Source organism: Eptatretus burgeri, chromosome 5, assembly GCF_056783735.1.
Source record: "Eptatretus burgeri isolate ZD-2024b chromosome 5, Ebu_testis_v1, whole genome shotgun sequence".
Lineage (NCBI taxonomy): Eukaryota > Metazoa > Chordata > Myxini > Myxiniformes > Myxinidae > Eptatretus > Eptatretus burgeri.
Genome location: NC_140965.1, coordinates 25,308,351 through 25,324,066, shown reverse-complemented (window position 1 = coordinate 25,324,066; position 15,716 = coordinate 25,308,351). Strand labels below are relative to the sequence as shown.

General features: G+C 40.7%; 1 protein-coding gene across 2 annotated transcripts in view; it reads right to left on the bottom strand.

Moving 5' to 3' along the window:
* PPTC7 (protein phosphatase targeting COQ7) overlaps nt 1-12,371 on the bottom strand; it is a 32,867-nt gene extending 20,496 nt beyond the window's left edge. Inside the window, exons 1-2 of one of the 2 annotated variants that reach the window (XM_085881154.1) lie at nt 12,010-12,371; nt 6,272-6,451 (exon numbers count right to left, since the gene is read on the bottom strand). In XM_085881154.1, coding sequence (XP_085737280.1) covers nt 6,272-6,451; nt 12,010-12,268 — 439 coding nt within the window. In that variant the 5' untranslated portion in view covers nt 12,269-12,371. The remainder of the gene's footprint in view (nt 1-6,271; nt 6,452-12,009) is intronic. The other variant, XM_085881155.1, reaches the window with a different exon arrangement.
* Nucleotides 12,372-15,716: the final 3,345 nt, after the last annotated feature.

Genomic DNA, 15,716 nt, shown 5'->3' with positions numbered 1-15,716 from the left:
CCAACATGTGCTGGGAATGTGTGCGTTTGAATTTCGTTGCCTAGCAACCACCCGTTGTCGTGCAGCAGCCGAAAAGCCATGTGCAGTATCTTCAATACTTGTCCTTCAGTTTGGAATGTAGAGAAACGAGACTTCGGAATTAAACACTTCGAGATATTTAGAAAATTTTACTCGAGCCGATTTTTGATTGAGGTTTTATTTTTCAAATGGTAGTCCTTCAAAAATCGGGTGTCTATTTGCCGTCATTTTTATGAGGGACTTCGAAACATGGACGTGGTTGATGAAAAGTGGGAGTAGCTTAAGAGGTGTGGTCAAACAAGAGCATTGAGAGAAGTTTATCGGGTTGTGTGTTGTGTGTTGTGTGTTGTGTGTTGTGTGTTGTGTGTTGTGTGTTGTGTGTTGTGTGTTGTGTGTTGTGTGTTGTGTGTTGTGTGTTGTGTGTTGTGTGTTGTGTGTTGTGTGTTGTGTGTTGTGTGTGCAACGCGAGGCTCCACAGCACAAACCAGCAAACCGATTATTTTTTAAATGGTAGTCCTTCAAAAATAGGGTGTCCATTTACCGTCATTTTTTATGAGGAGTGCCAGTTGGCAAAATACGCAATAGGAAAAATCTTTCCAGGCAGAGGAACAATTGTATGTGAACCAATAAGTCTTGGCAACGAATCTTCGTCGGTGGATCAGTCAGAATGAAAAGCATCGTATCGAGCGCTTCGATCCTAGCAAATCCCTCGTCGCCTACCGGCTTGTCTGTGTATTAACCGCACCCCAAACTTATCCCTTATTTTGCCGATAAAAAAAAGTTTGGTTCATACACTGGAAAATACGGTACATGTTTTTGTTGCACGCTGTTACAAGTGAAAGGAGAAGTGGCAACCTTGTGTGAAAAATAAATAAATTACTCCACATTCTTTAAAACAGTGCACTCAAACCATCTTTTGGAAACATGAATCACCTCCATCTCAAAGTGAAAGTGGTTACGTTTTCACCCCCTTTGTTTGTTTGTCTGTGTGCAGGATATCTCAAAAAGTTGTGAACGAGTCCGGATGAAATTTTGTGGCCAGGTTGGGTGCGTGACAAGGACGAACATACTTGATTTTGGTGAAGATCCGAATACGGATGCGAGAATTATTTAATTTTTAAAGCAATTCACCTTTGAGGAACAGGGCCAAAAATGATATCTTGCATGACATTTCAAAAATATATTGCACCCGCTATGTTCTTGTGGATAAGGCATTGCGTGGCGGAGGTATGCGCTCAACCAATTGGCCTTCGAGTTGGAAATGAAATTGGAGGCATTCCTCCCACAAGGAAGTGATTCACAGGCATGCCAGAGATCACCCCTCCACAAAACAATATCTCTTTTACCCCTATCAAAAGTAATTATTTAAATGTTAAATACAAAAATGATCTATGCAGTAAATGACCAAGGAATATGTTCAACAAATTCGATATACAACGTTTAAAATGAAACTTCAACAACCTATTTCACATCACAGTAAATTTGAACACAACAGTAACAACCACAATCTGAGACCGAAAACATTCATAACCTAGAAGGGCACTCAGTTGGGTGCACGCCTCCACCACGAGAACATATCGGGTTCAATACTTTTTTGAAATATCATGCTATGTATCACTTTTGGTCCCATCTCTCAATGGTGAAGAATCAGTTTAAAAATTAGAAAATTCTCACATTCAGATTTAGATTTCAATTTTCACCAAAATAAAATCAATATGTCTGTCACACAGACACAACCTGTCCGCAACTTTCTGGGATATCATGCCATATATTGGTTGAGTCCAATCTCTCAATCGTCAAGAATAACTGAAAAAAATATCTTTGATCTTCATGAAAATCAAATCAACTCTTTCTCATCATATACCCAAAGTCTCCACCAAGTTGCAGGCAAATCCGTCCAAAACTTTTTGAGATATCCTACACACAGTCAGAGAGACAGACAAAGGGGTGAAAACATAACCTCCTTCGCTTTCAGTGGCAGAGGTAACAAACCATTGTGATTGTGAATCTTCAATTTTGCAAGTCAAAAATAGGGGTGAAAACAACCTTAAAAACTAACTAAATAGTGGTGTCCAAAATTCAAGGTCAAAACTTACATATTTAATCTAGAAAATAGAAATTGATGCAAATGCATGGATGCACATCAACCCACTGTTATGTTTGACCTCAATTAAAGGTCACATGACAGAGGAGAGAGATAAGTGGGAGAGAGAGAAAACAACAGATGCTTCGAACTCCCGTTATGATCAGCAAAAGTATTTTCAAAGGGAACCTGACCTTTGACCTGTTGAATCCAAAATTGAATCAGTTAATATTGGCATCACAGTTCATACTTGTTCCAAGTTTGGTTGAAATCCCTCCTGTGGTTAACCAATAACCAGTTATTGTAGTAATAAACCTTTTCAATTAAAAAAGGTCACATGACCATAGACCTTCGACCTTTTGAACCCAAAAATCTAATAACTTCATTTTTGCATCACACAAAGTTTGATCAAAACCACTTCAATGGTTCACAAGTGATCACGGTAATGAAAATCTGCTACACACGCACAACCTGGAATCAATGATACTGCACCTCTGGCAGCAGAGACATCACAACGCTGATAAAATCAATTCCCCAAAAAACACACACACACACACACACACACACACACACACACACACACACACACACACACACACACACACACACACACACACACACACACACACACACACACACACAGGCCATTTTCCCCACTAAAGCAGGGGTTAGCCTTGCGGGCCCCATGACAATCTTCTCCACTTTACCCTGTTTTCTGCATCTCCCCTTCTTAATCCCCTTGCCCACATTTCCTCTTCCACCACATTTAGCCAAGTTTTTCTCGGTCTTCCCCGTCCTCTACTTCCGACTACACTCATTTCCAACACTCCTCTCACCCAGTCACTTTCATCCTTCCTCAACACATGACCCAACCATCTCAACCTGTTTCTCTTCACAACCTCCATCACAGACTCTATTCCCATCATCTTCCGCAAGTCATCATTTGTCTTCCTCTCTCTCAATGATACTCCGCACATCCACCGAACCATTCGCATTTCCACCCTTTCCAGCCTTTGTTGCTGCTCCATGTTCAGTACCCATGTCTCACTCCCATAAATCATCGTACTCCTCACACATGTAGCATACACCTTTCCCTTCAGCTTCCACGACACTCCCCTCTTTGTCAGCACGCCACTCAGTTCCCGAAACTTCCATGCATATCTCACTCTAGCAACCGTCGAAGAGTCTGATCCACCTTCTCCATTCAGCATGTCTCCGAGATAGCAAAATGTTTTCACCCCATCTCCAAGATCCAACTCAACAATTCCTTCATCTGCTGCTCCCTCGATGCACACCTTACACTTGAATGTAGCTGCCACACTGGTTAATGACCCTCTCACCCCACTACATTTTCGATGAACCCATTCAGCACACATTGTACACTGAATGGAGTTCACTCCGACACCCTTCCTGCACACACGGCCACTTCCCAGTCCTTTCCACCTCACCACATGCTTTACCACTTGCCATCACCTTCCTCTCTCCGATATTCACCTTCAAACCTTTTGCCTCCATACATTCCTTCCACTTGTTCATCTTCTCCTTCAGTCCATCAATACTCTCTGCAATCAACACCAGATCATCTGCATACAGCAGCTCCCACGGTAAACCCTCCTTTACCCTCCGAACCAGCACCTCCATCACAACTACAAATAGAAGTGGACTTAGTACCGACCCCTGGTGCACTCCTACCCTCACCTCAAACTCACCACTGTTCCCATCCTTCGTCCTTACAGCTGTGCGTGCTCTCTCGTACATGGCCATCACTACTCTGATCAACCATTCCTCCACTCCTAACTTCCTCAATGCCCATGTCACAACTTCACGTGGAATGCGATCAAATGCTTTCTCCAGATCAACAAACCCAAAAAACAACTTCTTCCTCTTCTCCATGTACTTCTCCTGTAACTGCCTTACAATAAAAATTGCATCTGTCGTTCCTCTTCCTGGCATAAATCCAAACTGCATTTCGTCAATCTTTCCCTTCTTCCTTATCCTCTTCTCCAACACCCTTTCCAATACCTTCATTCCATGCTCCAATAACTTTATTGCTCTATAGGAGCCACAGTCCAGAGGGTCACCTTTCCCCTTGTACAGAGGGACGAGGGTACTCGGTTCCCAATCCACTGGAATGCGGCCTTCTTTCACCACCAGATTACAGATCTCTGTCATTCTCTTCACACCCCAACTTCCCGCTGCCTTCAACATATCTCCCACAACTCCCGTCGGCCCTCCTGCTTTTCTACTCTTCATTGCTCTTATAGCTTCCTCAACTTCCTTCTCAGTTATCTTCTCTGCTGGTCCTAAAACTGGGTTACTCTCGATGTTTCTATCCCATTCATTTTCTACATTCAACAGCCTTTCCATATATCTCTTCCATCTTCCTTTAATTCCATCTGAATCCACAACAATTTGTCCCACTTCATCCTTCAAGCAACTCACCCCCGTCACATCAAATCTCTCTCTCGCTGTCTGCTTTGCGATCCTGAATACCGCTCTCTTACCCTCCTCCGAATCCAAGCGTTCTCCGAACATGTTCCTATGGGCCTCCTGCGCCTTTGCAACCTCTTTCTTTGCAGCCTTCTTGGCTTCCTTATAACTTTCATGTTCAGCCTCTTCTTCCACCGTATCCTTTGCCTTTTGCCATTCCTTGAACTTCTTCCTCTTCTCTTCAATCGTCTTTCCAACTTCATCATCCCACCACCATGTTTCCGAGTGCCTCGGTGGTCCTTTTGTCCATCCACATACCTCACCAACGGCTCCCAATAGACTATCTTTCATTGACATCCAACCACATCATCTTCAACCATACTCAGTCTCTCTCTTAATGCTTCCTTCACTGTCGCCTCTTTCAACCTCCACACCTTCATCCTCGGTTGGTACTTCACCCGCCGAATTCTCCGCGCACCTTTCACCCTTATATCGCAGACAACCAGGTGGTGCTGCGAAACGGTCTCCTCCCCTGGGATCACCTTTGTGTCCCGGAGGTTTCCCCTATCTCGCTGACGCACCATCAGGTAGTCAATGGTTGTCGTCAACCCACCTGACGTGTATGTAATAAGCTTATTATTCGCTTTCTGGAATTGAGTATTACAGAGCAACAAATCAGCTCCATCAGCAAACTCCAAGATCCTTTCACCTCCTCCATTTCTCACACCATATCCATAACCCCCATGGACTCCCTCAAAACCGTCTGGACTCCTTCCCACATGTCCATTCAAGTCTCGTCCAACCACAACAACTTCCTCATCTTTCACATTTTCCATCAACTTCTCCATCGCACACCAGAACATGTTCTTCTCTTCATCACTTCGACCGACCTGCGGGGCATATCCCGAGATGACGTTCACCAAGAGATTTCCGATCACAATTCTCACCATCATCAACCTTTCACTCACTCTAGTCACACTCACTACACTGTCTACAAACTCCTCAGAAAACATGACACCAACACCATGCACGCCTTCCGGGCACCCTTGCCACATAAACTTGTACTTCTGCCCCTGCCTTCCCTTCACCATTCTCACACCACTTCCCTTCCACCGTGTCTCCTGCACACAACATATGTCCATGTCCACTCTTCTTCTGACCAATGTTTCAACCACTTCGCCAGATCTCCCTGTCATTGTCCCTACATTCCATGTACCAAACCTCAGAAACCGATCTCCACGTGGGGCATCAGACGATTGGTCATCATAAATGGAAAAATTTCCTCCCTTGCTTCGATCGGGTTCCCCACCTTAAGTTTTAACGAGAGGGGGTGAGGAACCCACGGGGTACTTCGGGCTCTACCCTGCCCATCAGTTGTACTCATCATGGTTTCCTTTTGAGGTGATGTTTTTATGGCCGGATGCCCTTCCTGACGCCAACCCTTTTAGTCGCCTTTTACGACACGCAGGGATACGGTGTACCTATTCTGACCGGGGTACACACTGGGCAATTCCCCAAAACCAACAACAAATAATAATTTCTAATAATAATCATGTAAAAAAAAAATTGGTAGACACTTTTCACCTTGAACAGAAGGATAGTTTGTTTTGATACCACAAAATCCATGAATTTTTTTATATCCCAGATAGCAAGGCATTGTCAAGTGAGGCAGTGACTGGAATGAAAATAAGATCAAATGCAACGAGACAAGGCAATACAGGCTGGGAAGGAAATGCTCACCCCAGAGCGGCTGTTTATGGTTATGTAGTTCACGGTAAGCAGCCATAAGGATTCCAACGGGACAATCGGGCTGGAATCGACCCTCTGACACCACTCGCTCGCATGCATGCATCAGACTTGCTGCAAAACGCGAGGGGTCCACGCCATAGTCCCGCCAACCCCCAACACCATCCGCCACACCTGAATGGAGAACATGCTTACTCAAACACTATAGAAACATCAAAGAGAATATTAATCAACGAGGGATGGCTCATTCCATCCTCGTTATACGTGTGAACACGAGTTATAATTTAGCAAAAGCACCTTTATCTTCCTGGTTGGCTGTGAAAGAAAGGGCTCTGGATGTTCAACCGAGTTCATGACCACTCCACCTCCTCATTCCCATGTTAAATCAGTATCATTGCTCCCACCACTTCCTTCTTTAGCCAAGCCAATTAAATCCCTCAACCTGTCGTTATACCAAACAGTAAGATCAAAGCAAATTCCTTAGGTATGGCACACCTTGCTGTTAAGTCTAAAATGACATACAGGCAAAATATGGTGGTGTGTTGTTCATGTTGATTGTCAGCTGTTTGCCTGTTGCTCCTCTTGCACTTCAATTTAAATAAAAAAAGGATAATGCAGGCCTGCAGCTTGAGATCACAGGGCACTCACCATGTTGGTAAAGCAATGGCGTGCTGTGACATCACACACACAAGTTAGTGCGTTTGTTGCTGCTTTATCGTTCCAAAATTGGTCGGTATTGTGGAAGATTATAGGCTTGTTTGAGAGCCATGTTCAACCTATAATATACTGTGTTCATGTGATGCAATAAAACACACACCAACTTGCATTTTACATCTAAATATACACAGTATATATATGAAATAAATTAATTACAAACTAGAACGGCACTCGGAAGAGCGCGTACATCCGCCACGGTGAACAGTTTATATTTTTGATCCCGCTGATAGGGTGGACCTGGATCCGGATGCTCACCAAAATCGAATCAATTTGTCCTAGTCACCAACCCATCCTGTCGATAACTTTTTTTGAGATATCCTGCTCACAGGCAAACAGGGGTGGTAGCAACCTTCATCCACCTTCGCTGGCAGAGGTAAAAATCTTATATTATTATTTGTAAATATTGCGGTTAGGGTAAAAACAAATTCACAGGAATCGATAATTAAGTGCTCCAACCTTTAAAATGAAAGAACGACTCAACATTTCGTTTCACAACCAAAAACAAACATGCCTCCACTGACCTTCCCCGAGTGAAAATTGCTCTAAACTCCTCTTTCACACACACCACACACCACACGTGATAGTTTTGAAGCACCAATTAAAAGTATCATTATGGAACTGAACCTTGTTATTCACATTCGTTTATTACCTCCACCACCGAAGGTGGAAGGAGGTTATGTTTTAATCCCTGTGTCTGTTTGTGTGCAGGATATCTCAAAAAGTTGTAGACTGATGCGGATGAAATTTGGTGGGGAAGTTGGGTATGTGACGAGGATGAACTGATTAGATTTGGATGAAGATCCAGATCTGACTACAGTACTAGAATCTTTAAACGATTCTTCACTGTTGAGATATCGGGCCAAAAACAATATATATATATATATATATATATATATATATATATATATATATATATATATATATATATATATATATATATATATATATATATATATATATATATATATATATATATATATATATATATAGCCCGATATCTCAAAAATTTGTGGACGGATTCGGACGAAACTTGGTGGACACGTTGGGTGCGTGACAAAGACGAGGCAATTCGATTTTGGTGAATATCCAAATCCAGATATGAGAATTCTTTAATTTTAAAAGTGATTCTGCACCATTGATAGGGCCAAAAATGATATATAGCATATTTCAAAAATGTATTGGGCCCGATATGTTGTCTTCGATCAGGTATTGCGTGGTAGAGGTATGCGCTCAACCGCGTGCCCAAAAATGATATCTGTGTTGCGATTTAGCATAACCGCGTGATAGGGTGATGTCCTACTGTAAACACAAGCACCTACACGTACTATTCTCCTTGTATATTTCTCAATTGTCGGGAAGGCTAAGAGCACAGTATCAAACATGGCCTACACATATGTACATCATTTAATTGTTGAAGTCCACAAATGCAAAGATGACAAATGGCACAAGTAGGTAGGTAGGTCAGACCATCGTTGTGGCACTTCGAAAGGGAGATCACGTGTGTGCAGAATGTTGCGGAGAGGAAAGTCAAGACGGACCGGAATGTCCTTGGAATGGTCATCAGAGTCGGGAATCCGTGGAATCCCTGTTGCATTTGAAAATGCTTTACTCTTGCGGAATACAACAGGCCAAGCTTGAATAGACTTTAAATTGTCGATGCAAACTTCCACTTTGAGAAATCAAGAGGGCCGTTTGAAAGGGTCTCAGAACGTCTCATCAGGACATGTTGCTCCATCTCTGAAACTACGCAACACAAGTGGAAAATAAAATTCAAAACGTTTCCTGCATTATATAGAAATGTTCAAATTCAAGGGGTTCCAATGTTCTTTCCTTCCTCATGCAGCTGAGAGTACACAGTGTGCATTGTGCGATTGGCAATGGAGCACCCGTACCGGCTCTTCACCAAGGCACTCGTTTTGTTGGATTGGTTCACTCAAACCAGACAGTTTGAATGTATGCGCACACCTACCTTTGCACGCACTCCGTTTTTTCTCGCAAGTTTCCAAACCCTTGGAATAATTTCCCTGAAATTTGCTGGACCATATCATTTCACTTTTCATGCAGGAAAGGTAAATATCACAATAAAAACTTTCAATTCTTGGTTATTGAAAAATATATATATTTATTGAATAATGATGCCTTGGCTGATGAACGATTGTAAATCCCCTTTCCCCTCCCACGCCCCCCAAAGCTGGGCTTGCACCTTCAAGTGTGCAAAAGAGATTGTTTGTCGGGAACCAAACCAATTGCATTCAGATATTTATATTCCCTATGTAGGATGGATATTAATACTGTGTACAAAATGTATAATCTCTGCACGGAACCTCACAAAATGGATAAATGGAACGAGAGGTCGCACGCTCCTGATCGACCTTAAACATGGAGAAAAAAAAAAAAAAACAAGAGGCAATTTGGCCCATCATTGCTGTGTTGCACTCCAGAAATTTTTTGGTACTGCTGTAAACAACAATCTTCTCAATGTTATTTAATATATACAGTGCATAAAATAATTTACAATTTTTTTTTTTCAAAGTAGAGTGAGAAAGGGGTTCAGAAAGAGGAACGTGAAAGAAAAACAAATGAAAAATTAAAATGAGGAGGTAGAGATGGATTGGGGATGAACTGTGTGTGGAAAACATCACAAAGAGAGTGATTCACTGGAAACCTAGGGATCGAAAGTGGGTGGGGCGACCAACAGAGACCTGGCAGCGTACAGTGGAAAAGAAGGTGAGGGAACGAGAAACCACCTGGTCAGCGATCAGTCAGCGGGTCCACGACAAATGAAAGTGGTGCATGTTCCTCAAAAGGCTCCACGTGCCGTCGAACACGACAGTTGTGTGTGAATATATATATATATATATATATATATATATATATATATATATATATATATATATATATATATATATATATATATATATATATATATATCTGCAATCTACGATGGATGGAGGTTATGGTTTGTTTTAATGGTTTGGGTGGTGGGCTTGAGATCCCAGGGTCCTGAGTTCAAATCCCACTTTGCTGTTGAATCAATACCAGGTGGGGTTGACTTGGCCTGTCATCCTTCGAGGTCGGCAAAATGAGTGCAAGCTTGCTGGTATACTATGTCAGAGTGGCGACCCGTCCAGGATTGTGCACAATAGCCAAGGAGACTGTATTGAGCACCAACGCTCTGCACAGAGTACGGTCCCAATCTCCTCCTCCTCTTGTTTGTGTGCACGATATCTCAAAAAAGTTATGGATGGATCTGGATGAAATTTGGTGTACAGTGTATGTGTATGTGTATGTGTATGTAATCGATTTTGGTGAAGATCCGGATCCGAGAATTATTCAACTCAAGTGATTCTTCACCATAAAGAGATGGGGGGCCAAAAACGATATAATCGCGCAACATCTCAAAAACTTGGTGGACGAGTTGGTTTGGTGACAAGAACAAGCAGATTCGATTTTGGTTCAGGTCCGAATCCAGATCCGGCCCATCAGTGTGGTACAAACTACAAACTGTGCAGCCTGGCGGAGGTATGGGCTCTTCCGAATGCCGTTAGTGAATATAATAATAATAATATATTATTATTGTATTAGATAATATAATATTATATAATTAGTGTATTGTATAATAATATTATATAATTAGTATTTTGTAATATGGAATAAGCAAAGCCTAGAAGCGACCGTAGAATTCTTCTTACATTCGCTTCTGACTTTACATTAAACTTGTTCACAACTGTATACTTGCCAACTATACCGTGGTACATGTAAGCGCCGCACAGCTGATGATTGACGCAATTTCCGGTTACTTCGGCCAGGATTCGGGATCAGCGATCAAATAATGTAAATCACGATTAAAAAATATTTTTGATGATGCGGGAGATATCTTTATTAAAATTAACTTTGGGGAAAAAATAATTGAATAAATAAATGATCACCTCTGGTGAAGAATAAAAGAAATTAAAAGTTCCGGAAAGAGTTTCAAAATCACTCCCGGTAATGTTAAATACAAAATAAACCACTTTCGGAAGTATAAAATTAACTTTGGGAAAAAAAATAATTGAATAAATAAATAAACACTTCCGGTCATGATCTCCCAGCATGCATCATTCCCCATGACAAAAACCGGAAAAAAAAAAAAAAAACAAGCAAAATGGTCATAGCCAACGACACTGATTCACAATTGCCAGGGTATTGTGTCGTTTTTGTTGTTTCCTATTCTCTCATGTGCACGCGTTAAGTAATATTCACAAGATAGAAATAAACCCCAATCGTGTTTATACACCGCTCAGCGTTTAACAACTGAAAGCAAAAGGTCATAGCTAACACACGGATTCCAAATAGCCAGGGCTATTGTGTTGTTGTTTCCTATTCTCTCACGTACACGCGTTAAGTATGAAGCTCACTGCGTTCGCTATAATATTATATAATTAGTGTATTGTATAATATATAATTAGTGTAATATTATTATTGTATAATAGATTATTGTATTATTTAATAAATTATATAATTAGTGTATTGTATAATATTTTATTGTATTATACAATATAATATAATTAGTGTGTTGTATAATAATACATTATTGTATTATATAATAATATGTGTTGTATAATATTATAATAAAATTAGTGTGTTGCATAATAATATTATATAATTAGTGTTGTATAGTAATATAACATAATTAGTGTGTTGTATAATAATATAACATAATTAGTGTGTTGTACAATATTATATAATATAATACATTATATTATATAATTAGTATATTGTATAATAAATTATTGTATTATATAATAATATTATATAATAATAATAATAATAATAATAATAATAATAATAAGATTAGTGAAGTTGAGTATTCATCACTTGAGTTTCCTCACAAGTGTACATCAAGTCGAAGCGATCGCTCAACGAGCCCCGATTTTAACCACCGAGAGCGAAATGACCTCTCGGCACATGCTCTGGGGGTCACGGCTCCCGCGCTGCGGCCTGCGACACGAGCAAGGCGGGGACGAGCCTCTTACCCAGCACGTCCGCCGCACGATGCTTCACCACGAAGAAAGCATCGTCTCCGTAACTTCGGGCCCGTTTCCTCACCGTCGCCACGGCCGCCGCGGCTCCACCGGCAGGTTGTCTGAGGCCCAACGCCGCTCCCGCGTGTCCGACGTGCTTGGCAACGCCGCAGCTCGCGGTCACCAGACCGAACTCGCGGTTCTGCCTCGTCACAAGACCACCCAGCAACGCACGAGCCACACAGCGACCGTACGTGAGGGCGGAGAGCATGCCTCACCTGCTTTATGTTCGCCCCTGGCTTGGCCTTTCGCACGCCACCATTACCGATGGCGGAAGGTGACGGACGTCAGTTGACAATGCACGCTGCGTTTGACGTCACTGCAACATCCCCCTCACGTGATCAACCTCACGTGACAGATATGCTAAAAAAAAAAAACGCTCCAGTGGGGATTTTTTTTTCTTCTTTGTTAACTCTCGTACTTTTGTGCAGTATTCACCATAGTTTTATCCCTGAATTATTATAGCTCTTACTTTATTTGGATTAGGGTCATTTTGATTGAAATGCTTTTAAATAATCATTATAGGCGGTGTATACACATATATATATATATATATATATATATATATATATATATATATATATATATATATATATATATATATATATATATATATATATATATATAAAATACTGCTTTTCACGTTTTTTCTGTATTAAAATTATTACATCAATTGATTGACATGTTTACATGTTATAACGAACGTGCTCGTAATGACTTGGCTCTCTGTAACCCCGTTTCTGGGATAGTCGAGCGGTATTAATATCTATTCCAATATGTCAGTCCGACTTGTGGACGGTGTTTCGTGACGTCAGCAATTTATGCGCACGCGCGATCGCGGCCATATTGGAGTACAACTGGAGGACGACGGAATGTCCATTCATGATCGGTGAAGTTGAAAAAAAAAAAGAGTTATTGTGCTTGATGTACTCTGTCACGTACAAACAATCGTGGTCAAAGCTTTTCCAGAAGCTTTGGAATGTCGATGCGTTTAACACTGTTTCTGGAGCGATATTGTAACAATAGAAGTTATTGGCAACACAAACCCATATGAATTGCTGAATACAGCATGATGACATCGTCCAGAAGGAAGACGAACTTCACAAACATTTTACATCCAGATGAATTATCTTGTCCTAGCAAATACAACTCGTTGTTTGGCTGAGGGGAGTGTGAAGGGGCAGGGGGTGGAGAAAGAGAAAGGGAGGGAGGAGAAGCGAGGAGTGGGTGAAGAAGGGGAAGCTAAGAAAGAGAGAAGAGCGAGGAAGGGGGTGGAGGTGGGGAGAGCAATCCGTCACGAAACGGTGCTATACATTGTGGGAGGGAGGGGACCGAGAAACAGAGACAGAGACAGACAGACACGGGTGTGGGAGGAGAGTGCTGCATTTTATTTGGAGGGGTGAATACTTTGAGACGTGGTAGGTCTGTGTTTCACCTCCTGAAACCCACCCACATGTGGAGATAGCAGCCAACAGCAACTCACACGTACACATACACGCATGCACATACACACACTCATACAGAGGTGGATACTTTGCACTCATTTTTGACATAGCACTCCAAGACAATCCTGGGGCTGTGTAATGGTGAGCAGGGTCTAATCCATAGGAATTTTGATTACGGCAGACTGTTCTCAAAGTCACAAATACATCAGCCAATAAAAGAACATCAGTTTTAAGACAGAAATCATGATATTCCCCAAGGGTCTTTATATTAAACTCCTCCTAAACATTTTGTGCTTGAGCATAATCTTTATCAGTGATATGAACTTTATTCAACTCACCGAAGAAACTTTCCTTTGAAGGAAGTTGTGTTTCTTTAAATCTTTCAAAGGAATCCATATAATCATTAGGATATATTCCCTTTTGTGAGAGGAGGTCAATCTCTTCTTGATTTGAGAAATGTGACTGGAGAATTGGAAAGTTTTTAATATTTGATACCAAGTTAGATAATCCATCCATTAGGACCATACTCTGTGCAGAGCGTTGGTGCCGCCGAAGCAGTCTCCTTGGCTATTGGGAACAATCCTGGACGGGTCGCCACTCCGACACAGTATACCAGCATGCTGGCACTCATTTTGCCGACCTCGGAAGATGACAGGCAGAGTCAACCCCACCTGGTGTTAATTCAACAGCTGAGCGGGATTTGAACTCAGGACCCTAGGATCCCAAGCCCACTACCCTAACCATTAAGCCAACAAAGTCAGATAATGGACTTGACATAAACTTGAATCTGTCAAGAAATCTGATATGAGTTATGGGAGATGTTGGGATTGTTTTGTGAATGAGATGTAATTCTGGTTAGTGTTAGGAATGGCTGAAATGTCTCGACTGATTTTACTCAATTCATTTACACAAAGATGTGTGTCGTAGTGAACGTTGTTGTGAAGAAATACTGGAATGAAAGAGGGAAGTTCAAAATTGAGATTACAACTCTGATGAGTTCGACCTCTATATTTACCAGTGAGATGACAATGGTCTCTTACCTTTAGACCTTGAATAATTTTCTCCTCACAAATATAACAGACAGCCTGTGGTTGCCTAAATTTCCTTTCCTCTTCTTTCGTTAGATTCATTGGTTTATGAGTTTCTCCCATTATCTTTGATAATTGAACACATTCTTTTTCCGGTCATTTCACCAAATCCTCCAAGGCATCTTCTCCTCTATAAAGTTATAACTTGTATTCATCACCAACAGATGATTTGATATAATAACAGAAACCACAAGGAGTATGTTTTTGATATTTATTTGTGAATGATTTATTTGGATTTGAAGTAACAGTGTCTATCTTTTGAAGGATACTTTCAAGATCAGCATATATCACAAATGGATGTTTTATTGATTTGTTAAAATCTCTGAATGATATGCTGGAATCGACTTTTGGCATATTAATTTTGGTTGATTTATGATTACTACAATATTTTGAATGTTGATCCAATCGTTCTCATTTATGAAAGGAGTTAAGACATCTCTTTCAAGGATATGTTTTACATTCTCTCTTGTAAAGTTGTGATTTGGTTAACCTTGATCAGTTTTTGATGAAAGCATAATGTGAGTTTTCTTCTGAACTAAAACAAAGAAGGTCAATGTGTGTCATCATTTTTATATTTATCTGTAATTTTTAAAATTAGAACTTTCTTTGTTTCTGTTAATCCATATACATTGAAAGATAGATTATTCATTTTCTCAAACTGTGGAATATCTGTCAACAACATTGGGAACTTTAAATCTTTTACATTAAGCATATTCTCATATTTCTTATAATGAGATACTCTTTCAGGACTCCATTTTGGAGGACGTAAGTGACAAAGAACAATCCATAGAAAGCATTTATTATCATTGTTTTGAATAATAACTGCCTTTTCAAGTTTTATCTCTTCTGGTAAATCAATGGAAGAGGATGCTTTGAGAGGATCTGATTTTAGGATGTGTATTTCCAAAGTGAATATTTTTTTCAATAATGAATCCACAACCTTCCACATTGTCATTAACATTTTTTTTCATATCCTAGAAGTTCATCATACATCACATATCTCAGAAGTTCATCATACATCACAATCTAAGAAATTTTGGAATGATGTAATAAAGTGAGTGTTTGTTCTCATGTAGGGAGTTTCTTCACCACGGTTTCTTCACCACCTTCTCTTGTATTTATTTTT